The 23,969-nt window shown below is 43.0% G+C and overlaps 1 protein-coding gene across 1 annotated transcript in view; it reads right to left on the reverse strand.

Annotated features, from left to right (window-relative positions):
* The window catches only part of SPEF2 (sperm flagellar and cilia associated 2), a 176,670-nt gene that overhangs the window by 81,897 nt on the left and 70,804 nt on the right, over positions 1-23,969 (reverse strand). The window contains exons 13-15 of the mRNA XM_089689433.1: positions 23,519-23,594; positions 14,643-14,725; positions 2,856-2,959 (exon numbers count right to left, since the gene is read on the reverse strand). Of these exons, the coding sequence (XP_089545559.1) occupies positions 2,856-2,959; positions 14,643-14,725; positions 23,519-23,594 (263 nt within the window). The remainder of the gene's footprint in view (positions 1-2,855; positions 2,960-14,642; positions 14,726-23,518; positions 23,595-23,969) is intronic.

Consider the following 23,969-nt stretch of genomic DNA (forward strand, 5'->3'; position numbering starts at 1 on the left):
CACCCCAGTAGGAATGTCTTTAGCATCACCGTGTGTACAGAGTACTCCCATACTGCCTGAGCCAAGCTTGGCAGAGTACTTTTTTAGTGTAGTCAGCAGTCAACCCAGCAGCAGGCTCTAACATCAAAGAAAATGAAAGAGAGCCTCTAGCATCAGTAAACTCAGATACAAAAAGGCCCATGGATGGCTGAAACTAATTAGCATGGTCTGGCAAACAGGTTAGATATGGACCTGGAGGCTTTATCCTACCAAAACATCTACAGCCCCTCCGGCCTCCAGGATCCAAACAAGAACTTAATAACTGCTAAGAAAACAACAGTTTGTTTCCTCCATAGCAGATAACATACATGGATCCTCTCACCATATGTGGTTGGAAACCTAGGTGATGCATAAATAACAATATTACTTAGTCTAACAATAATCGTTCTTTCAGATACAGCAGTAAAAAAAACAATAATTTTGGTTCCTAATCATGCAATCACTATGATTTTATAGTAACAACATAAAGTTGTAAGTTATATTGAAGCCAGAGCCAGCCAAATGAATTGTTACTGTGCCTCTCACAAAAAAGAGGCACTTTGGCAGAAGCAGTTGACAGGCTGCAGCTGTTAAAAGTGAAAGGCAAACCATAAAAAAAAGAAAAGAAAAGAAAAATACATTAATTCATCCTAAAAAGATTACTATAAGCTTTTAAAATAAAAAAAAAATAAAATCCACATTTTTGTCCATAGGTTAATACTGATCCTCAGCTTTTAGTTAAGTTTAAAGTGGTTCTAAAGGCTTAAGGTTTTTAACTTTTATGCATTAAAGTATAAAACCTTTAGTGTGCAAGTCCTGCCCGATCTCGATCCGGTGCTACGCATGAGAGCAGTGGCTCTCTCAGCTCACTCTATCTTCAAAGGGCCACTAAAAGAAGGGGATCTGGGCTGCTTTGTGCAAAACCATTGCAAAGAGCAGATAAGTATAACATGTTTGGTATTAAACAAGATAAAAAAAGGTTTAAAATCACTTTAAATAGTTCACATGGACAAAGCTGATCCAGACGAACTGTTTACTTCACTAAGCCTAGAATTACACTGATGCAGTGCAATTTCGATCTGTTTTTCAGTGCAATTTCAAGGAGACGTTTCAGTGTGAATTTATGTAGTTCCAAAGCAGTTCTGATGTAATTTGGATGTGATTTGGACGCATTTTGAATACACTGCGTTTTCTATGCTGTGTGAGGAGAGCAAAGACTAGAGGGGAAAAAAACGGGCTTGAGTTCAGATAAGTGATCTGAAAGCATTTCCATTGATGTCTATGGACCTCAGAATCGGACTGCAATGCGCCAAACTTGAACAGGACCCTTCAAAATCAGATTGCAGCTGCACTGCATGTATGTGAATGGGCTCCATGCAAACTCATGTTATTTCACTTGTCATACAGTTTAATGTGATCTGAATCACATTAGAAAATGCATCAGTGTGAACCAGGGCTAAGACATGAAGAGGCTTTCAGAGCTGTATGGACTGTGTGTAGCCTCAGCTACATACAGTCCCACACCTGGAACAAATTTGAGTTAGGCTTAGCTTTGCTCAGTTCTACACAGGGAGCTTTCAATTTTCTGAATAAATACAAAGTTTCCTCTGACTGGCTGAGATGGAGATCGTTATGTCATCGTTTTTTTTATTAAAGTGAGTATTATAGCGATAACAGAAGAGCGGGCAGCACAGTGGCTAAATGGTTAGCACTTCCGCCTGGCAGTAGTAGGGTCGTTGGTTTGAATCTCAGCCACGGCACCACCTGCCTGGAGTTTGCATGTTCTCCCTGTGCCTGTGTGGGTTTCCTCCGGGTACTCTGGTTTCCTCCTACACTCCAAAGACATGCTGGTAGGTGAATTGGCTCCTGTCTAAATTGGCCATAGTATGTGTATGTATGAATGCAAGTTAGGGACCTTAGATTGTACGCACCTTGAGGGTTAGGGACTGATGTGAATGTACAATATATATGTAAATTGATGGCGCTATATAAGTACCTGAAATAAATAAATGTCATCAACCCGCCTCTCTGCCTTGACCAAGGAAGAGGCAGCTTTGTATTCATTCAGAAAATTCAAAGCTCCCTGTGAATTCAAAACAGCCTATTTTGTTCTGGGTGTTGGAAGGGAAGTCTTCATTCCACTGCCAGAACACAGCGCTGTATACTGTAGGAAGCTGAGGCTGCTGCATGTCTTAGTGAAGTAAATAGTTTGGACATGCTTGGTTCAAATAAACTATTTAAATATAACTAAAAGCTGGAGATCGGCTTTAACATATAAAACAAATTGAATCAGGTATTTATTAAAACAATGTACCAACTAAAAGTTGTTAAACAAAGTATACATTTTTAGGTATGCCAATTAATCAGCGTTTTAGTTAACTTCTGCATATGGACCTAGATAATTTTCGCTTGGATGTTTAGGTACCGATGACCCTCACTCACAAAATGGTCAACAATAGGAAACCTTTTCATAGGAGAAGACTCCACTGCTGACACCTCCCTATGAAGATACAAGCTTGGTGGCTGTCATGCTGATCTGTTGTGCAAGTATGTAGTATGAGAAGCTCCAAACAGGCATGCTTGTCCTTGGTTCTGACCAAGGACCAAGTATTGAAGCCAAAAACAGCCAGGCAATTATTATTCTCAAAGTAGGTAGCAATGGAAGCCCCCATATTTTTTTCAAAACAGGTTTCCTTTAAAATTAGAAATAGTATACACGTAAAAGACCAATATGGAGCCCATAACTGTTTACTTGCCACTTAAATAAGCAACTTAAGGAATATACAATAGACAGAGTGTCCTGATTAGGGAAAAAGAGAGAAAATATATTTCCTTACTTGATGGCTGTGACAAGGATATCAACAAGTAACTCATCTGGCACAGCTTTCCCCTTCTTCAGATACGTCTCCATCAATCTGCCCAGCTGGGCCCTGGCTGACAGCTGTATAAGTAGTAAGCCAGAAGGATTAAACTTGTATGACTTTGTACGAAATGAAACTTGTATTGCATGAACAGAATACAGATGGTTGTCTCATTGAAAAGATTATATATATATACACACACAGTTGTGTTCAAAAGTTTGCATATCCTGGCAGACATCATGACATTTTGGCAATTGATACTGAAAATATGACTGATCATGGAAAAAAACTGTCTTTTATTTAGGAATAGTGATCATATGAAGCCATTTATTATCCTATAGTGCCAATGCCTGCCACAAAAAAGACCAGTTACAGTATGCCCAACAACACCTTGACATGCCTTCCTAGGTTTTTGTGTCATTGGTGCAGTAAAGATTTCTTTCTGGCAACTCAACCATGCAGCTCATTTCTGTTCAAGTATCTTATTGTGCTCCTTGAAACAACCATACAGTCTTTTTCCACAGCAGGCTGTATTTCTCCTGAGGTTATCTGTGGGTTTTTCTTTTTATCATGAACAATTCTTCTGGCAGTTGTGGCTGTAATCTTTGCTTGGTCTACTTGACCTTGCTTGGTATCAAGAGATCCCAGAATTTTCCACTTCTTAATAAGTGATTGAATAGTACTCACTGGCATATTCAAGAGTTTGGATATCTTTTTATATCCTTTTTCCATCTTTATGGAATTCCATTACCTTGTTATGCATGTCTTTTGACAGTTCTTTTCTGCTTTTGGCTCAGTATCTAGCCTGCTCAGTGCATCCAAGTAAGAGCTAACAAACACATTGACTATTTAAATACAGATTTGAATTGCAATTTAAAATGCCACAGATGTGGGAAATTAACCTTTATTGCCAGTTTAACCTGTGTGTGTCACCTTGTGTGTCTGTGCCAAGACCAAACATTCCAGGGTATGTAAACTTTTGATCAGGGCCATTTGGGTGACTTCTGTTCACATTATGATTTAAAAAGGAGTAAAACAACTATGTGATAATTAATGGCTTCATATGATCACTATCCTTAAATAAAAGACAGTTTTTGGGCATATTTTCAATATCAATTCCACGATTTCTGCCACGGTATGCAAACTTTTGAGCACAAATGTACAGTTGTGTTCAAAATAATTGCAGCTGTGTTGAAAAAAGTGAATAAAACTCAAAATCCTTCTAATAGCTTTTATTTCCATACACACAAATGCATTGGGAACACTACACATTCTATTCCAAATCAAAACATGAAGAAAAATATATCAAATTTGTGTTGTTCCTCTAAAAAAATTGAAGAAAAGTGAATATTAGACTGTTCAAAAAAAATAGCAGTGTTTGTATTCTTCTTTACAAATTCAAACATTCACTATATAAACTGAAAAATGTTTGAAGATTTTGCTTTCCTTTGAATCACTTAATGAATATTTGGTTGTAGTCGCACTGTTTCTGAGAACTGCTGTACATCTGTGTTGCATGGAGTCAACCAACTTCTGGCCCCTGTGAACAGGTATTCCAGCCCAGGATGATTGGACTACATTCCACAGTTCTTCTCTATTTCTTGGTTTTGCCTCAGAAACTGCATTTTTGATGTCACCCCACAAGTTTTCTATTGGATTAAGATCCGGGGATTGGGCTGGCCACTCCATAACGTCAATCTTGTTGGTCTGGAACCAAGATGTTGCATGTTTACTGGTGTGTTTGGGGTCGTTGTTTTGTTGGAACATCCATTTGAAGGGCATTTCCTCTTCAGCATAAGGCAGCATGACCTCTTCAAGTATTCTGATGTATTCAAACTGATCCATGATCCCTGGTATGTGATAAATAGGCCCAACACCGTAGTATGAGAAACATCCCCATATCATGATGCTTGCACCACCATGCTTCACTGTCTTCACAGTGTACTGTGGCTTGAATTCAGTGTTTGGGGGTCATCTGACAAACTGTCTCCGGCCACTAGACCCAAAAAGAACAATCTTACTTTCATCAGTCCACAAAATGTTGCGCCATTTCTCTTTAGGCCAGTCAATATGCTCTTTGGCAAATTGTAACCTCTTCAGCACATGTCTTTTTTTCAACCGTGGGACTTTGCGGGGGCTTCTTGCAGATAGCTTGGCTTCACATAGGCGTCTTCTAATTGTAACAGTACTCACAGGGAACTTTACACCTTCTTTGATCTTCCTGGAGCTGATTGTTGGCTGAGTCCTTGCCATTTTGGCTATCTTCTATCCATTTGAATGGTAGTTTTTTGCTTTCTTCCACGTCTTTCAGGTTTTGGTTGCCATTTTAAAGCATTTGCGATCATTTTAGCTGAGCAGCCTATCATTTTCTGCACTTCTTTATATGTTTTCCCCTCTCCAATCAACTTTTTAATCAAGGTACGCTGTTCTTCTGAACAATGTCTGGAACGACCCATTTTCTCAGAATTTCAGAGAGAAATGCACTGTAACCAGCATGTACAACATTTGCTGCCTTCCTTCCTTAAATAAGGGCAATAATTGCCACCTGTTTTTCAAAGAATGAATGACCTCACTAATAGAACTCCACACTGCTATTATTTTGAACATGCCCCTTTCAATTAGTGATTCAATTACACAGAATCAGCAGCATGCATGTCATGACTGTTGGGTCTGTTGGATTTCTATTACTCTACTACACCTGCTAGTAAATTATTTGCCATGTAGAAATATCACTTCTACCAAAAACAGTGATTGATCAGGTTAGTGATGTCTGACTGCTATTATTTTGAACACAACTGTATATTCCTATAGAGAATTCACTATAAGCACAGACAACAGAAATAATGTCCCAAAGTAGTCCCAGGTTGTGATACAGGTATCTCCAATTTTTAAAGAGCTTGTTACAATCATGATAGGGATAAGGAAAATCATCACTTTTTAGGGGTGGCAAATCATGTGCATCCCTATCCAAAATCATAAATCTGTCCTGAAGATATTATGAAGTGTTTGCCAATTGGTAGTTAGCTACAGTATGCGGTCGATTTACTAAAAGTGAGTAGACTGTGCATTTTACACCCCAACCCCCGATCCACTGATGCTCCCACTGAGCTACCACTAGCACCTGACATCAGCCAACACAGAAAATTTTAGTGCTGGCTGCTAAGGAGGAAGGAGTGATGGAGGAACACTGGCAAGGTGAAGATCGGTGGGTTAGGGGGGGCACTATTGCAAGGGTTCTATGACATTTCCCTGAATGGGAAAGGTGACCACTTTTTTTTAAGAAATGCAGAGCTGTCACTTCTGCCTCAGTCTGCTGATTGAACAGTGAAGGAGTAACAGCACACTAATGAGTCATAAATATGAACTCCCCTCTTGGAAGCATGGTGCCTTTGTTAGATTGACATCACTGTGCAATGCCAAATAGCCTGTATGACTGACATGGCTGGCCATCAGTCTTTGAGTTTCATAGAGTTCTGTTGTGTTGGAAATTAGGGAAATAAAAAACACAGCTAGGTCAGGCAGTTACACAAACTGTTAATATGTTATGATTTACAAAAAATATGCAAACACCTTAAAGTGACACAAAAACAATATTCTTGTTCTAAAATAATCCAGACACAGCCATTACTTAATGATCCTGTATACTAATTTTCATGATATTGTTTCTTACTGTGTTTTCTGAATCCTTGTAATGTGAGCTTCCAAACATCTCATTTTCCCTGTCACTTCTGCTTTTTGAACAAGCTGTGTACATTAATTGCGGTCATGTGCACTGCTCTATGCACACTACAAATCACATAGGTGTCCGTTTATGACACACAGAATAGCTGAGATTCAGAGGATCACAGCTATTCTCTTGTCATTCACAGTTTATGACACCCAGGAGAACATGTTCAGCTCTTTGCTGGAGATCTGTGTTCTCCCTCCAGATGCTCCAGCCCAGAGCTGGAGAATTGGAGGGACCGAAAACTAAGCAGAGATAATTTACCTCTGCTTAGTAAACTGATCTTTTACTGTAATCTCGCGAGATTATAATAAAATCAGCCGTTTTCCAGCGTTTGTAGACCGTTCTCCCTTCGTTTGGAGAACTGATCTACATATGCTTCATAAACGGCATTCACAGGAGAACTGTGTTCTACGAGAATGCCGGAGAACTGAGCAGCGATCTATTACTGCTGGTTCATAAACGGACACCATAGTCCTTAATTCACAGTCCACCTTGGGAGTGAGCAAGAGAAGGTGGCTATGTTCCTAAATACACTGGGACCATGGAGAACCAATGCAGAAACTCTTTAACAGGAAGTCAGATCACAGCTTCAAGCAAAAGGAAATAGGACGTTTGTGGGAGGCGGAGAGTAATAGAAGGGGCTTTTTTTTTTAGATAGGCCCCTTTAAGATTTGAGATCTGATGAGGTCCGCCTATCAGTTTTTCAGGCGGACCTAATTGGAAGGTCCATTCATCCCTATGGACAGATGGGTGTAAACCTTAGATTGTACGCCCCTTGAGGATTAGGGACTGATGTGAATGTACAATATATATGTAAAGCGCTGCATAAATTGATATAAGTACCTGAAATAAATAATAATAAATAAATAAATAAACGGACTAGTGTCTGTTTACACCTGCCTACCTCTGGGTCAGGCATGCTAAGAAAAACAGGAGAGTACTCTTGTCTTCCGTTTAGGCGAAGTGGATTGGAGGTAGCTGGGTGTAAAGGGACAGCAGAGTCCATTTACTCCCGGCCACCTATAAAGCAGCGCAGGCTTTGTTGGTGTTTGCTCTGCAGATATTGAGAGGACACAGAAGTGTCATCCGCCTGCTTTGCTCTGATCAGCAGGGGATCAGTTCATAGATTCCCTGCTAATTGAAACAGAATGTGCCCCGTGTGAAAGGGCCTTGAAAATACATACCTGAATTGAATTTTATTTTTTAAACCAGAATTTTGTGTCAATTTAGCTGTGTGTGCATGTGCATGAAGTTTGGCCTTAAAGGTAGAAAAACTCAAAAAAGCATACCACCTTCAAAAGTTAAAGTGATTGTAAACCTCAGACAAGAAATATGAACAAAGTATATTCCTCTATAGTGTGTACTTGTCTCAATCCAGAGTGTTAACTGTAATTTTTGTTTGCTGCTTCATTCCTCTGCTATCAGAATTAAACACTTCTGATGAGTTTTCCTGACACCAAGAGAAAAAATGGTTACAGGGGAGGGCCCAGCCTGTGATTGACAGCCTCAGCTCTGTTCCTATGTGCTGTGTGATATGTTAATTCCTTCCAATCAGCTATCAGAGCTCTTCTCACTGAGCGTAACTTCAGCTCTCTGCCCCCTGCTTTTCAGAGCTGACAGATTCTGTGTAATTTCTGCATTTTAAATGGGTGTAGGCAGTGGTGTATTTTGTTTTTGTGCTTTCCTAGGCAACACACACACTCTAAAAAAGGAGAGAGAGAGGAGAAAGAAATGATCCTCCAGCTCCTCTGGATTGAAAGCAGCCAGCCATCCCCAGAGACATGGTCAGGAAAGCCCAGTGTTTTCCTTGCGTGGGAACAAGAGTCAGCCTCTACCTACACAATGCAGTAGCCCACAGCCTCTCTCAGATTCCAAGGCACAGCTCAGGCAGTCTCACATGGTCCCCATCCTCTGTCACCTGCCAAGTGTGTCCCTTCTTTCGGGGGGTGGAGCTGCCCCCTTGAAAAATGCTGCCCAAGGCAAACGCCTTGTTTGTCTCGCGGTAAATACGCCCCTGGGTGTAGAGGAAAGACTGTAGATAAACAGGTACAACTTTATTTAGGATGATTTGTTTCATCTCTGTGTATCACCCGAGGCTAATCACTTCACTGGGTATATGTAAAGGTTTACAAACACTTTAAAAACAATAATGAAAAAATATGTCATTTTGATGTATGCTTGGAAAGATGATTAATACTAGTAGCAGAGGGTTTGCAAACCACTAATGGTCAAGTGGCGAGTGGTTTAGAGCCTCTGTATGTGAGAAGTCCAAGAAAGAATTCAAGTGAAAGTCACAATTATAAATGCAAAACCAAGAGTGGTTTATAGATGGAGTGACGATAAACCATTTTTAGTCAGTGGTTGCAGGACTTACAGTCATATACACTATAAGTCACTGGGAAGACACTATCTTCATTTCCTGTGCTACACCTTTCTATTTTAAGTAAACCAAACCTAATCATAATGACTTAAGGTCATTGAGGGTCATGTTATCTCAAAATTGTATTTGCAGAAGTAAAAAGCTTAAGATGTGCTTAAAGCGGAACTTCAGCCAAAAGGAGAAATTGCATTTTTCCTCCTCCTCCCCCCTCCACATTTGGAAGAATTTTTTTTTGTGGGGGGAACGGGTACCTGGTTTTGACAGGCACCTGCCCCCACTTCCGGTCGGATCACAGGGGTGGATCCACCAGACGTTTTGCTCCTTCCAGCCTGCAACCATTTAGAACCTGTGATGTGTCCTGCTGGACCATTCATGAGGCTTGCGCAGGGGCAGTGGCAAGCTGGCTGTGAAGCCATAAGGAGTCACAGCTGGCTTCCCACAGTTAACATGTCCAATGGGGAAAGAACAAAGAGAGGGCGCACAGGCCTAGTGCATTACCATAAAAAATGTTTAATAAAAAATAAAATAGGTGTTGTACTCACAAACGACAATATAGTCAAGGCACATCATAAAAGAACAGCTGGGTCAACACCGCGCTGAGTAACTGTCCGCAATAGGGAGTTTAGACATCCAAACCTGACGCGTTTCGAGGACTTGCCTCTTCCTCGGTCAACACCGCGCTGAGTACCAGTCCGCAATAGGGAGTTTAGACATCCAAAAGGTTGACGCGTTTCGAGGACTTGCCTCTTCCTCTTCGAGGAAGAGGCAAGTCCTCGAAACGCGTCAGCCTTTTGGATGTCTAAACTCCCTATTGCGGACTGTTACTCAGCGCGGTGTTGACCCAGCTGTTCTTTTATGATGTGCCTTGACTATATTGTCGTTTGTGAGTACAACACCTACTTTATTTATTATTAAACATTTTTTATGGTAATGCACTAGGCCTGTGCGCCCTCTCTTTGTTCTTTCCCCATTCAGTATATTTGGATTCCCCCGGTCCATTTGAGGGCAGCAAGGTGTGCATGTTCCAGGACATTCTTAATGTGGTTGTAGCCTGCATCGAGTCCATCCCCAAGCGCAGGAGCATTTGTGTTTGCTGGTTCTTAGTTAACATGTCCGCCTGGGGACCCAAAGGTTATTAACCGCACCTGCACTGCTCCTGTCCGGCCATTTATGTACATGGGCCGGACGGGAGCAGTGCAGGAGCAGCTGCCGTTTATAAACGGCCTCCGCATTCCCTGCCCTGGAACACAGATCGCTGTACGGGATCTCTGTGCGAGGTCCCGATCATGTGATCACCGATTGGCCAATCAGTGATCACATGAATAGTAGTAAGCAAGATGTCACTTGCTGATATTTTTGCTTATTACTAGTGAAATCTGTGAAAGATCACAGAGGTCACATGGTACAAAGCTATTCACAACAGCCTTGTACCATGTGACAAGCTGTGACCAATCACAGCTCTCATAGTATTTCTCAATGGATGCAAGAATGCAGCCAGAGAGAATGAGAAATGATTGCTTTTACAGCCTTTATGGGTGTAAAAGCAATCAGTGTAAAAAAAAAAAAAATCTTCATCACCCCCCACAAGTATTAGTGTCACTATGGTGACACTGTACTGCTAGGGTGACAGTATGTTAAAAAATAAATAAATAAATAATAATATAAAAAAATAAAATAAAAATGTAAAAAAAAATGTTTGAAGAATTATAATTTTTGGTTATAAACTAATCTGGGTTATTTTTTTTTTTACCAAAAAGATAGCTGAATACATTTTGGCCAAGATTTATTTGCAAAACTTTTTTTTCAAAATGTTTGGACTTTTTCATTTATATAGCAAAAAAATAAAACTCCCAGTGGTGAATAAATACCACCAAAATAAAGTTTTATCTGTCTCAAAAAAATGCTAAAAAATTCATATGGGTACAGTGTTGCATGACCGCGCAATTGTCATTCAAAATGTGATAGCACTGAAAGCTGAAAATTGGCCTGGACAGAAAGGGGAAAAAGTGTCCGGACTTGAAGTGGTTAAATAACCGGCCCAGGTGAGGATAGCGCTGGATCCTTGGACAGATGAATGTCTGTTTATTAAAAGTCTGCAGCTACAGTTTTTTTAGCTGCTGACTTTTAATTTTTGCACAAGGAACTAAAGCTCCTCTTTATAGTACCTCTAAAGACTCCTAAGTGACAATCTAAACAGGTTCCAAATCCAAGTACTATGTACAACCCTCTTAAATCCTACATGCAGCCAAAATCATATTTAGAAAAATCAGCACAAGGGACATAACTTAGTCAGTAGGATGTGTCCCCTGCTGATATCACTTCTGTTCCTAAACATCTTCCTCCATCCTGCTCCCCACTCCTGCTGCCAAAATCTTCCAGTGGGGGAGGGTTAATACAAATAAGGGTCTGTCACAGGCTGTCATCAAGAGCGTCTGGCAATAACTGCCCTTTCTGTCCAGATCCACCATTCATAGAAGCCGTGCTACAGCTTCTAAGAATGAAAAACGATCTAAGAGTGGAGGACAGGCAGATTATGGATAACTCCATTCACAATACCTGTAGTACAGCTTCTGTGAATGATGGATCTGGGCAGAAAAGGCAGGTATAGTCAGGCTCTCTTGATGACAGCCTTTGACAGCCCCTTGGTTGTAATAACCCCCGCTGAACCAGAAGTCTACAGGAGCAGGGGTTGGGATCAGGACGGACAAATATTTTCACTAACAGAAGAGCAATCAGCACAAGGGGCACATTCTGACATAGGTTATGTCCCTTGTGCTGATTTTTCTGTTTGTGGTTTTGGCTGCACTTAGCCTTTAGGCCTCATACAAAATGGATGTTTTGGCCATCTCTTTTTAGGTGCGCATTAAGGTGCGTCAAGCACTTGGGAGTCAATTAATTTCATTGGTCGTAATAATGACCATTTGAAGCTCAAGCACTCAAGGTGGTTAGTGTTCTGGGGGGGGGGGTGTTAAAGGTATTTGGTTTAGCCATGGTTTTACCACCCCCAACAAATTAGGGCATGCAGCCATTAAGGCAAAAATGAAACAGCATGTAGCAGGAATTACCGCCGCCAAATGCAATCAAGTAAATGGAGCCATGCTGCAAATGCAAGCAATGCAGATGGTTGTGTTACTGTGGGCCAGCATTTTGAGTTTTAAAACAGGAGGTGAGAAAGTGACATAAGTCACTGCCTGAAAAGCGATCCACCACAAGTTGCTTTTAAGGGTGGCAGCAGTAATAGCAGCACATGTGAAAAAGCCTTTAATAAACTCCAAGAAGTAGATTTCACAGTAATTAAAAAAATACTGTTTTCTTTCTTGTTCATTAAGGGACACAGAAATCAGTTATTGTGAGACCACTGAGACATCCAAAAGCAGTCGAATAGGATGGTGGGCAAAAGTAACAAATAACTAACAGGCCCACATAACAAAACAGTAAAACAGGGGAGCAGCCTGCAGCATAAAGCGTTGCCTGAAGGACCTTACTCCTGAAGATGGCATCAGATGAGACCTGAACATCCACCTGGTAAGTCTTAGAAGACATGTGAACAGAAGACCAGGTTGCATTCTTGTGAATCTGGCAAACAGTTGCCTCATGCCCATGAATCACTCACAGATCTAATAGAGTGCACTTTGAGAGGAAAAGGTGTAATCTTGTTCTTAAGACCATATGCTTGAACACTTTGCCTAAGCCACAGAGAAATGATGGAGTGAGAAGCTAGTTCCCCTTTCCGGAAACCATCAGGAAAGACAAAAAGTAAGTCAGACTTTTTAATGGAAGCAGTGGATGAGAGGTAAACCCACAGAGCACAAACTACATCTGGGAAGTGAAAGGAAATTTCCTTCTGATGTACTGGAGCAGGAGGGAGAGACGGAGGAACAATGTCCTGGTTGAGGTGAAAGGCCAAAACCACCTTAGGAAAGAAGGCTCTAAGCCTCAATACTACCTTGTCCTTGTGTAGGGTCAAGTAGGGTTCTTACATTATAAACAAAATAGAGATAGTGAGCGCTCCTAAAAAAAAAGCTGCTAAAACACCAAAAGGCACCAATAAAACCTTCAAAATAGACCAGAAATAAAATAATGAGGTGTAGCGCTATGAATGATGGTATTATAGTATATAATGATAAGCCATAATAGGTATGCAATAATGTCCTCTAATAAAGTTCAAATACAGATGGATATGAGAACAGCTCCTTAAGATGGTAAAACGACAGCAGACAAGCTTGTGACACCGACCAATAGATAAAGTGCGCACTCACCGGAGGCGCATAAGGAAAGCGCATGTGATATAACCATCAAGGTATCTGTAGATGGGCAGGTCAATCCAGGTGAGCTTATCCCCATCAAGCTGCGGTGAGTTGTCTGTTGAATCCAGAGGTCCCCTTAAAAGGTAGGTATGGTGCTCAGCCTATATGCTCCTGTTCCTCTAGAGATGATGAGTCGCTGGGGTAACCTGCAGGCTTAATAGCTCCATATAGGAGCCAAAAAACAGGTACCCATAGTGTAGTAGGTTCAAAGCTTTATTCACATAAAGTGCAGTATGCAGAGTGTAATGACATCCAGTAATGTATCACACTGACCAGAGTTAAGATGGGCTTCCTCCAGGCTCCGGCGGCAGTGTCACGTACTGTCTGGTTCCTCCTGAGGCCTTTCGTGCAATGGCACTTCATCAGAGGCTTATCATTATATACTATAATACCATCATTCATAGCGCTACACCTCATTATATTATTGCTGGTCTATTTTGAAGGGTTCTTACATAACAAGGCTGCTAGCTCAGATACACGGCTCGAAAAGGCAATGCAAACAAAGAAAGCAACATTGTGTGTGAGAATGCAAAGGGGAATATCTTTAAGGGGATCAAAAGGATGTTTAGCATGCCTAAACAAAGATGGCTCCATCCTTTGGAGAAAAAAAAAGCAGATTAAAAGAGAAGGTCAGGGTTACAAAAAAAACAAACATTTATACTCAGCTAAGTAGATTCAGTATTGATCCAATGCTGTGTCTGTCTCGCCCCGTCTCTACACGTCTCTGAGTGTAGAAAGACTGTTGATTGCCGGTTCTCAGTCTTCAGTAAGCAGAAAGCTGGTGACTGTCCTTACCCGCTCTCTGCTCTGCCCCTCCAGCTCTCACTGGAGTGCTGGGCTGTGGAGGGGGCAGGAGCAGCTGGATCAGGCTCTCAGCAGCTTGCTGAGAGGCTGAGCCAGCTGCTGATCCAGACATCTCGGTGGATCCCGATATTAAAGTCAGGATCTCTCTAGAGTCTGGACGAGTTATGTCAGCTGACAGTAGGCTTTAGCTGAATATGGGTCACAGTGCAGAACGAAGTGCACTCCCATGATCCCCAGGAGAAATAGAGCCACATGGGCTTTGTAGTCTGGCTGGTTGTACTGAAGTCGAGTACAACCAGCCTGATTTTTTGTATGCAATTACTGCCGATGGCTATAGCCACTAGCCATAGTCGTGTTCTGCTAGCATGGAAGTTTCCCCGTTACCAAAACACAAAAGCGCTGCAGGAGGGATTATCCCATCAACATTGACTATGTGGTTGCAGGAAAGAAAATCACATCATCTATGGCCTGCCAATAGACACAACATAGTTCAGCCTCTTTCCAAACTGCATATTTAACAGGCTCAAAACATATAGCAGCTTTACCTTATTTTCCTTCTGAACAGAATTTTCTTTAGTCAAGCTTTGCACTGTATGATGAGATGTTTCAATTATAGGTTCATCATTTTCTAAAAATGGCAGGAAAAGAAATATATTAACAATGGAAAACTTTACTAGACTGAGAAACAAATCACAGTTTATATGTTTCCCTTTAAAGTATGTCTAAACCCAACAACAAATGAAATATATATATATATATGTGTATACACACACCTACCAGTCCTTAGATGTGGAGGCTGCCTTAGTTTTTTCTCTTTTCCCTTTATTTTCACCTGGTGATCCTGCCAGTAACATCTTTTCTGCCCTGGGGGGCCACTACTTAGTCCCTGTAGTGTATGTATGAAGGAGCAGTGTTGTCGCCATAGCCTGCACTCTTGATTTGGACCACAGACACCTCTTCCTCTCCTCAATCAACATAGGGGAAGGTGTTCTTAAAGTGGAACTTTAGTTAGAATATTAAGTCCTGCTAGATCACTTCAGGCTGGCCCCTTTTGCAGGTATCGCTATGTAAAACATTAAAAATAAATCCCTCTACTGTTTAAAATCCAGTAATACACTGTCTCACCCTGCTCTACACATGCTCAGTTGCTCTCTATCTTTGGCACAGTGACCAAAATGTAGAGGTTGATCTGTAGACAGATTTACTGCTGCTCAGGGGCTCTGGGCTTCAGCAAAATGGCAGCCTCCAGCAAAAAGAAATAGGAGCAAAGCTGGAGGCAATTTGCAGGACACACTTTTGGTAGCATAATTATTAATGTGGAATGTATATTTTTTGCTAAAGAACATTTTTTTGATCAAGTTGTTATGGGTAAAGTTCCACTTTAAGTTTAAATTATTTATTTCAGGTACTTATATAGTGCCGTCAATTTACGCAGCGCTTTACATACATTTATTGTACATTCACCTCAATCCTTAACCCTCAAGGGGCATACAATCTAAAGTCCCTAGCTCACATTCATACATACACATACTAGGGACAATTTAGACAGGAGCCAATTAACCTACCAGCATGTCTTTGGAGTGTGGGAGGAAACCAGAGTACCTGTAGGAAACCCACGCAGTCACAGGGAGAACATGCCAACTCCGGCCAGGTGGTGCCGTGGGTGGGATTCAAACCAATGACCCTAGTACTGCCAGGTGGAAGTGCTAACCATTTAGCCACTGTGCTGCCCATTTAACTGAGAGTGCTGATAACATTGTATGAGTTTTCAGTTCTGTGCACAGAAAGTTACAATGACACTAGATTTCTGGCAGAATCAACAGGTATTACAAAATATACTTAAAATAAAAAAAGAAACCTAATGCGGCAACCAAATCTAAAGGTTGGTAAGCTACAATATTACATTTATTTCCTTAGGTTAAGATATACTTAAAAATAGATTTTATGATAACAAGTGAATATCACTGTGATATTGTGAAACTGTTGCAATCAAAGGAGCTGTGACTGATGCAGTAAAGCCCTTGAGGCCTATGGCTACATTTTTTAAATACTGAAAGAAAGTTGGGGAATCTGATCTTTGGAGTCCTAGCCAGGTATCCTACAGTACATGCTTTTCAGAAATGAGATTTGTCAGGACTTACTTTCTTAAGCCTGAGTTCACATATGTGTGGGCCGGTTTTGACAACGCGATTTCAGCCCCGTCCAGTGTGGCTTTGTTCAGCGGTTCAGGTGGAAATCGCACCTGAACCAGGCTGAAAATCACACCTTTTTTTTAACTCACACATATGTGAACCAGCTCCATGGAAAAGGCTGCAGGTTCCCATGTTATGCGAATCAGATTTTGTCCAAAGCACATCCAATTCGCATATATGTGAACCGGGTCTATGACTTCCACAGACATAATGGCAGAGGAAGATGCAACTACTAGATTGTTCTTAAAAGCTGAACTCTGGGTATTTTTATTTGTTTGGGGGAATCGAAAGGGCACAGTACTTACTTTATTCCTTGCCACCTGACACTCTATTCCATATTCCAATGCTCTTGGGATGTGGATGGGCCCTCGTCATTCTAAGGTACAATGCTGCTGGTCCTTCATTTTACATGATGACTGACAGGTGCGACCAGTTGAACACTAGAGAAGAGCAGCTTCGAGGAACTGATCATACACAACGGAAACTTATGGGAGTGAGGAAGAAGGTGAGTATACCTCCTTATTCCTGATCCCCCTACATAAAACAAGCATTTGACCTTTACGTGTATGGGAGAGGTCTACTAGGTGAAATTTTAGAGATACCTGGAGTTCAGCTTTAAAAAGAACCAGTGTGTCAGCCAAACATACATAGTTATTCACAGTACAGGCAACTCTAAGGCTAGGCTATTCGGAAAAGAAAATGAACAAAATTAGGGAGGGGGAGTGCTAGGCTGCCAAGAACACAGCCTAGATACGGCCATCTCCCAGTCCGGTTACCTGGACTGTGCTACGCCCTTTCATGTTCCTCTAATGTAAACATAAAACAGGCCAAATTTCGATCCATGTATAGCCGTTTCTGTTCATGAAAAATTGATCTATCAATCAACTTCTCCTGAATGGGACTGCTGGGAAAATTTCAGTTTGATCAGCACTGCAGCCAGAAGGCTGCGACGCTGATCAGTGTATTCTGACAGCAGGGTGGCGGGGGAGTCTCCCTGCTGTCAGAATACAATGACACAGTGGGGAAGATTCCCACATCCACACCAAACGTGTGGATGGGGGAATCAGTTCAGTACATCGGACAGTTTTTTCATTCAGCCAGCCGAACGAAAACACTGACCCATGTACGGGCAGCTTAAGCAAAACCAACTGAAGCCCAACTTTAGAGTCTTTGTTGTGATCTTTGAGGAAATAACTTCATAATAAAAGCAGCTAGAGAGGTCAGGGATAACTTGTGTTTAAGGAGCTTTGCTATGTGTCAAAATGTGTAAATAGTTTAAAGTGGTTGTAAACCATTACATATGCCCAGTGAAGGGACTAGCCTCAGATAAGACACAGATATGAAACAAATCATCCTACATACGTTGTACCTGTTTATCTGCAGTCTTCTCTTTTCTACATCTGTTCAAAGTTCAGATTTTATAAAGCTTGCCTGAGATGTCATAAAAAAGAGAATAGGGAGCTCTGAGAGCTGATTGGAAAGAAGGGACATGCCTCCCCTTCACACAGCACACAGGACAGAGCTGAGGATGTCATTCTGCTGGAGGTCCCTCCCTGTCACCTTTTTTTCTCTTGATGTCAGGAAAACCTGTCAGAAGTGATTGATGCTGATAGCAGAGAAATGAAGCAGCAGACAGAAATTATGCTTAGTGTTCTTAAAGCAGTAAAAAAAGTCTTGTTTGTTTATACCTACAGGTAAGTCTATAATAAGGTTTATCTATAGGTACAGTAAGAATCTCCTAAACATGAACCATTTAGGAGATATTTACTTCAGTAGCACCGGTGACATCACTGGCGCATGCGTACTGAGCGACCAGAGGATGGCATGCCGTCTATAGAGAGAGATGTGCAATGACTGGTAGGCTTTGTTTTATGGTAAGTTTTTCATAATGTGCTTGTATGTAATAACTTAAAGTGTTACTAAACGCAGGACCTGCATTCACTATATCTGGTCTCCCAGGACCCTGCATTCACTCTATCTGGTCTCCCACAGAACTACATGGAAATGCAATTATTTTAGTAAATATAAACTGCGAAATACCTTTTCTCATCAGCAGTTAGAGCAGTCTTGTGACTTCTATCAGTGTCCAGCAGAGCACATGTTAAAGCTTGTAGAAGGAGTTTTCTTTCTGCTCTAGAAGCATGCAAAACCCCTGACCTCTGTCTGGACATTGCTGATTGGCCGTGTGGTGATCACATGCACTCTCTCAAGCTAAAAAAACACCCTCTCTAGTAATACACACCAAACTGAGTATGTGCAGAGTGTCTCCACACGATGTCTTATTAGGAGATAGAGGAAGACATTGGAAGAAGGGGAGGATCAGAGAAGTTAGGATCAAACAGCATTTTTACACAATGCAGAGGATTAACCCCTTAGGTTCCACAGTGAGTATAACAAGCATGCTTTACTGCATACACAGACTTATTTTACTGTTGTGGGTTTAGTAACACTATACCTTGCAAGGTGAAGAATTTTTTTGTGGTTTACCACCGCTTTAATTGAGACAAGGACACAAATTTCTTCATATTTGTTATGTTTTGTTCATATTTCATGTCTGAGGTTTACAACCACTTTAATGTCTATAATCGGGCACAAATGCATAGTCTGGGCACAGAGAGATATCCTCACCATCCGACACATCTGCTACCTCTCATCACTGGGTCAATGACCAAACTACAGGGGTTAGGCAAAAAAATGGAAATACTACATGATTTGCAGGTGTGAAAGTGACAAAATATTTGAAAGCCCATGAAGACTGAGATTGAGCTCTGCAGTCACTTTTGCAGCAGTTGTTTTCTTATTTTAGGACAGAATCCTATGCAATGTCCTTTTGGCTCTTTATGTCAGTTGACCATGTTGACCGTGCTTATGCTTATCAGACGACATTCTCCTGGACAACAAACACTTTACTCCTGCACTAGGAAAGGACTCAGTAGACCCAATAGGAATGTTCTGGAATTTTCTGGAATATGCACTGCTTGCTGCCCTCAACAGACCGGGGTGGTCCAAATACACTGGATACAAATGGAGAAGCAGAAAAAGGGCAAAGAGGTTGTGTCCTCGAAACGCGTTAGAAGTTGGTCATCCAGGGTTCCATCGTATGGACTCAGATGTTGTTTGGATCATACATCTTGTTCAGTTTGACATGCCTGTGTTAATATGTCCATTGTGAGTATGATACCTATTTTGTTTCTTCAATAAATTATTTTAAACGATAATGCACTAGGTCGGTGTGCCCTTTTTCTGCTTTTCCATTTGACATTCTCCTGGAAACTGTATATGCCGTCATAACCTTTGATACTGTACCTTGCAACACGGCAAATAAATTAACAACTTCGGTCACAGAGGCACCAGCTAAGCTGCACCAGCAATGTGCCCTCTCTGAACCTCCGTAAGCTCTGACATGATTCTGTATTACTAGCAGCGCACGCAGTGAATGACGGAAGTGAGGCTTCCCACCTGTTAGCTAGGTGTCTCATCACACAGCAGAAGCATAGGAATGTTACATCACTTCTGCTTTCAATGCAAAACATGCTGTCACTTTCACACATGTAGTGTTTCCATTTTTTTGGCCAACCCCTGTATAATTTTTAACTGCAGATGAGAAAGCCAAGGTGACTGATCTGATTATGCTGTCTTGCAGAGGTGCCTGGATCACAAGGCTAGCTGAAGAAAATACAACATTTCTTTAGCAGGTAACGCAGGTCACACCAACGTATTTTATGAGTGTTCAGGTTGTTTGCCCGTGTTCAACTTTGAAGGAAAAAGCACTGCACCACTTTGTATGCATATATTACCGCCATCCACGACCTCTTTGTTTCCCGTTCCCTCAACCTCCTAGCGATCACGGAAACCTGGATCCAGCCCACTGACTCTACCTCCCCTGCTGCACTCTCCTATGGAGGTCTCACCTGGACCCACTCACCCAGGCCTAACGGTCGTAAAGGTGGTGGGGTTGGTCTGCTCCTGTCACCGCAGAGCACCTTCCGAGTCCTCCCAAACCCCCCCTCCCTATCCTTCTCCTCCTTCGAGGCCCACTGCGTCCGACTATTCTCCCCAACCCCCATGAAGATTGCTGTGATATACCGGCCTCCTAGATCCATACCCCACTTCCTGGATGACTTCTCCTCCTGGCTACCCTTCTTCCTCTCCTCTGAGCTACCCACCATCATCCTTGGGGATTTCAACATCCCTGTCAACCTCGACAACCCAGACACAGCCCGTCTCCTCCACTTAACCTCCTCCTTTACACTTGCACAGTGCATACAATCCACCACCCACTCCAACGGTAATATCCTTGATCTTGTCTTCTCCAACCACTGCGCTCCCCACAACCTCACTAACACCCCCTTCCCTCTCTCTGACCACAACCTGATTACCTTCTCTATCTCCTCGTCCTCCAATGCCTACCCCTCCAAATGTCACACTACTACCAGCCGTAACCTCCGCAACCTTAACCCTGCCCCCCTCCACTCTGCAGCTGATCATCTCTATGACAGCATCCTCCCCCTGTTCTGCCCCGACTTGGCTACGACCGCCTACAACAACGCGCTCTCAACAGCCCTTGACTCACTAGCGCCTTTAACCACACGCAACATCAGACCCCGGCCGCTCCAGCCCTGGCAGACTGATCACACCAAAACCCTCAAACGACACAGTCGTGCCCTGGAGCGACTATGGCGCAAAACCAAATCCCAACAAGCCTTCACCCGTTACAAATCTTCCTTCCACACCTACACCTCCTCCCTCCGTGCTGCCAAACAAGCCTACTTCTTGACCCTCATCAAGGCCCTCTCCTCCAATCCTCGCCGACTCTTCTCCACCTTCAACTCTCTACTCTCTCCACCCCCACCTCCACCCAGCACCTCACTCACTGCCCTTGAGATTGCCAATCACTTCAAAAACAAGATTGACACAATTCGCAAGGACATTGCCGCAACTCACACGCCCTCTCAACCCGTCCCCTCTCACACAGCTACCCCCTTATCCCCTCGACATAACCCGCAGGGACTTCGTCGCTGCTCAAACTCTCTCCAACCCCCTTCACCCTCACTCAGCTACCCCCTCATCACCCCTCTCCCACGGCCCCACCACTGCTCTGACCTCCTCTTCCACCCCACCCTACATTCCTCATACTGAAGCTCCCCCAACACTCCGCACCTTTGACCTTACTACCATCGAGGAAGTCTCCAAGATCCTCTCTGATGCCCGCCTCACCACCTGCCCCCTCGACCCTATCCCCTCACAACTCCTACGACCTCCTTCCCCCTCCATCCTACGCTCCCTCACCCACATCTTCAATCTCTCCCTCTCCTCCGGCACTTTCCCCTCCCCTCTGAAACATGCACACATCACCCCCATACTTAAAAAGCCCTCCCTGGACCCCAATGACCCGAACAACCTCAGACCCATCTCCCTGCTCCCATTTACATCTAAACTCCTCGAGCGCCTAGTCTACACCCGCCTATGCTCTCACCTCAACGACAACAACCTCCTCGATCCCCTACAGTCCGGCTTCCGTCCACTACACTCCACCGAAACTGCCTTATTCAAACTCTCCAACGACCTGCTAACCGCCAAAGCTAATGGCCACTATTCAGTGCTCCTTCTCCTTGACCTCTCTGCGGCCTTCGACACAGTCGACCACCCCCTCCTCCTCAAAAAACTACACTCCCTCGGCCTCAGAGATTCTGCTCTCTCCTGGCTCTCATCCTACCTGTCACAACGCTCCTTCAGCGTTACCTATAATGCTACCACCTCCCCCTCACTCCCCCTCTCTGTTGGGGTCCCTCAAGGCTCTGTCCTTGGGCCCCTTCTCTTCTCCATCTATGCCTCCTCCCTTGGCCAACTCATACACTCTCATGGCTTCAACTACCACCTCTATGCCGACGACACACAAATCTATCTCTCAACCCCCCACCTACCCCCTTGGTCTCAGCCCGAATCACACACCTACTGAGCGACATATCAGACTGGATGTCACTCCACTTCCTTAAATTGAACCTCTCCAAAACCAAGTTTCTTGTCTTCCCCCCAGCCCGGACACCACCCCCCATTGACTTCTCCGTCACATCCAACAATGCTACCATCAAACCCGCCCTGCAGGCCAGAGTACTTGGTGTCATTCTGGACTCCAACCTATCCTTTCAACCCCAAGTCCAATCTTTAACAAACTCGTGCAGACTCCACCTCCGCAACATCACCAAACTCCGCACGTTCCTAACCCCAGAAACCACTAAACAACTCATCCACTCCCTCATCATATCACGACTCGACTACTGCAACTCCCTCCTCACTGGCCTGCCTCGCCGCTGGCTATCCCCGCTTCAGTCCATCCTGAATACGGCTGCCAGACTCATTCACCTTTCCAACCGCTCTGTATCCGCCACCCCCCTCTGCCAATCCCTCCACTGGCTTCCGATTGCGCAACGGATCAAATTCAAAATCCTAACGCTGACGTACAAAGCTGTCCACCATACTGCCCCGAACTACATCACCGACCTAATATCCAAGTACCGCCCAGCACGCACACTCCGCTCCTCACAAGACCTCCTTCTCTCTAGTTCCCTGGTCTCCTCCTCCCATGCCCGCCTCCAGGACTTCTCCAGGGTGTCACCCATCCTCTGGAACTCCCTGCCCCAACCCATCAGATTATCACCTACTCTCCTCTCCTTTAGGCGCACCCTGAAAACCCATCTCTTCAGGGAAGCCTACCCCACCCTCTGCTAACTTGCCGACCTCCTCCACTCTTTCTACCACTCCATCCCCCACAGCTATCTCCTCCTGTGCCACCATCCCCTCCCTCCTAGATTGTAAGCTCGAAAGAGCAGGGCCCTCGATCCCCTCATGTTTTGCATTGTATTGGTATTGTTCTGTCACATGTTCTGTCCCCCTTTGTAATGTACAGCGCTGAGCGAACTATTGGCGCTTTATAATTACTGTATAATAATAATAATAATAAATAATGTAGTGTTTCCATTTTTTTGGCCAACCCCTGTATAATTTTTAACTGCAGAGGAGAAAGCCAAGGTGACTGATCTGATTATGCTGTCTTGCAGAGGTGCCTGGATCACAAGGCTAGCTGAAGAAAATGCTAAATTTCTTTAGCAGGTAACACAGGTCACACCAACGTATTTTAAGAGTGTACAGGTTGTTTGCCTGTGTTCAACTTTGAAGGAAAAAGCACTGGACTACTTTGTATGCATATATTATAATAGGTGAAAACTCACCTGTAATTGCAGGAATACTTTCAGCAGATTGTACCTCTGGGCCATTCGATTCAGCAGGAACATTATCAGTCGTTTGCTTTCAGAAAAGAAAGAAAACATATTTTGAAATCTTTGAAGTAAAACACCAGTTCTCTCCAGATTCACAACACAGTCAGTAACTAATTCAAAGATCTAAATTATGATCCTACCATCCACAGTTTTCTCAAGACAGAACTTCTCCTAGTACAGGCCAGCAATTGTGATGGCGACATGGGAAGCTAAAAAACTACTAACTAGGGTGTCTCTCCTCAATGTGAGATAGCAGAATTACACATATAGTATTTGGCAGGTAAAACATTTCAATGGATGTACGGTATGTCAACTGTTAGGATGTTAACCTTGGAATCTGTTGGATGCATTAGTTTTCTTTTTTTCCAGGCCAAGAACATTTTCAGTAAGTGCAGAAAATTAT

Source organism: Staurois parvus, unplaced genomic scaffold (assembly GCF_062004578.1).
Source record: "Staurois parvus isolate SC_StPar_1 unplaced genomic scaffold, SC_StPar_1.0 ptg000475l, whole genome shotgun sequence".
Classification (NCBI taxonomy): Eukaryota; Metazoa; Chordata; class Amphibia; order Anura; family Ranidae; genus Staurois; species Staurois parvus.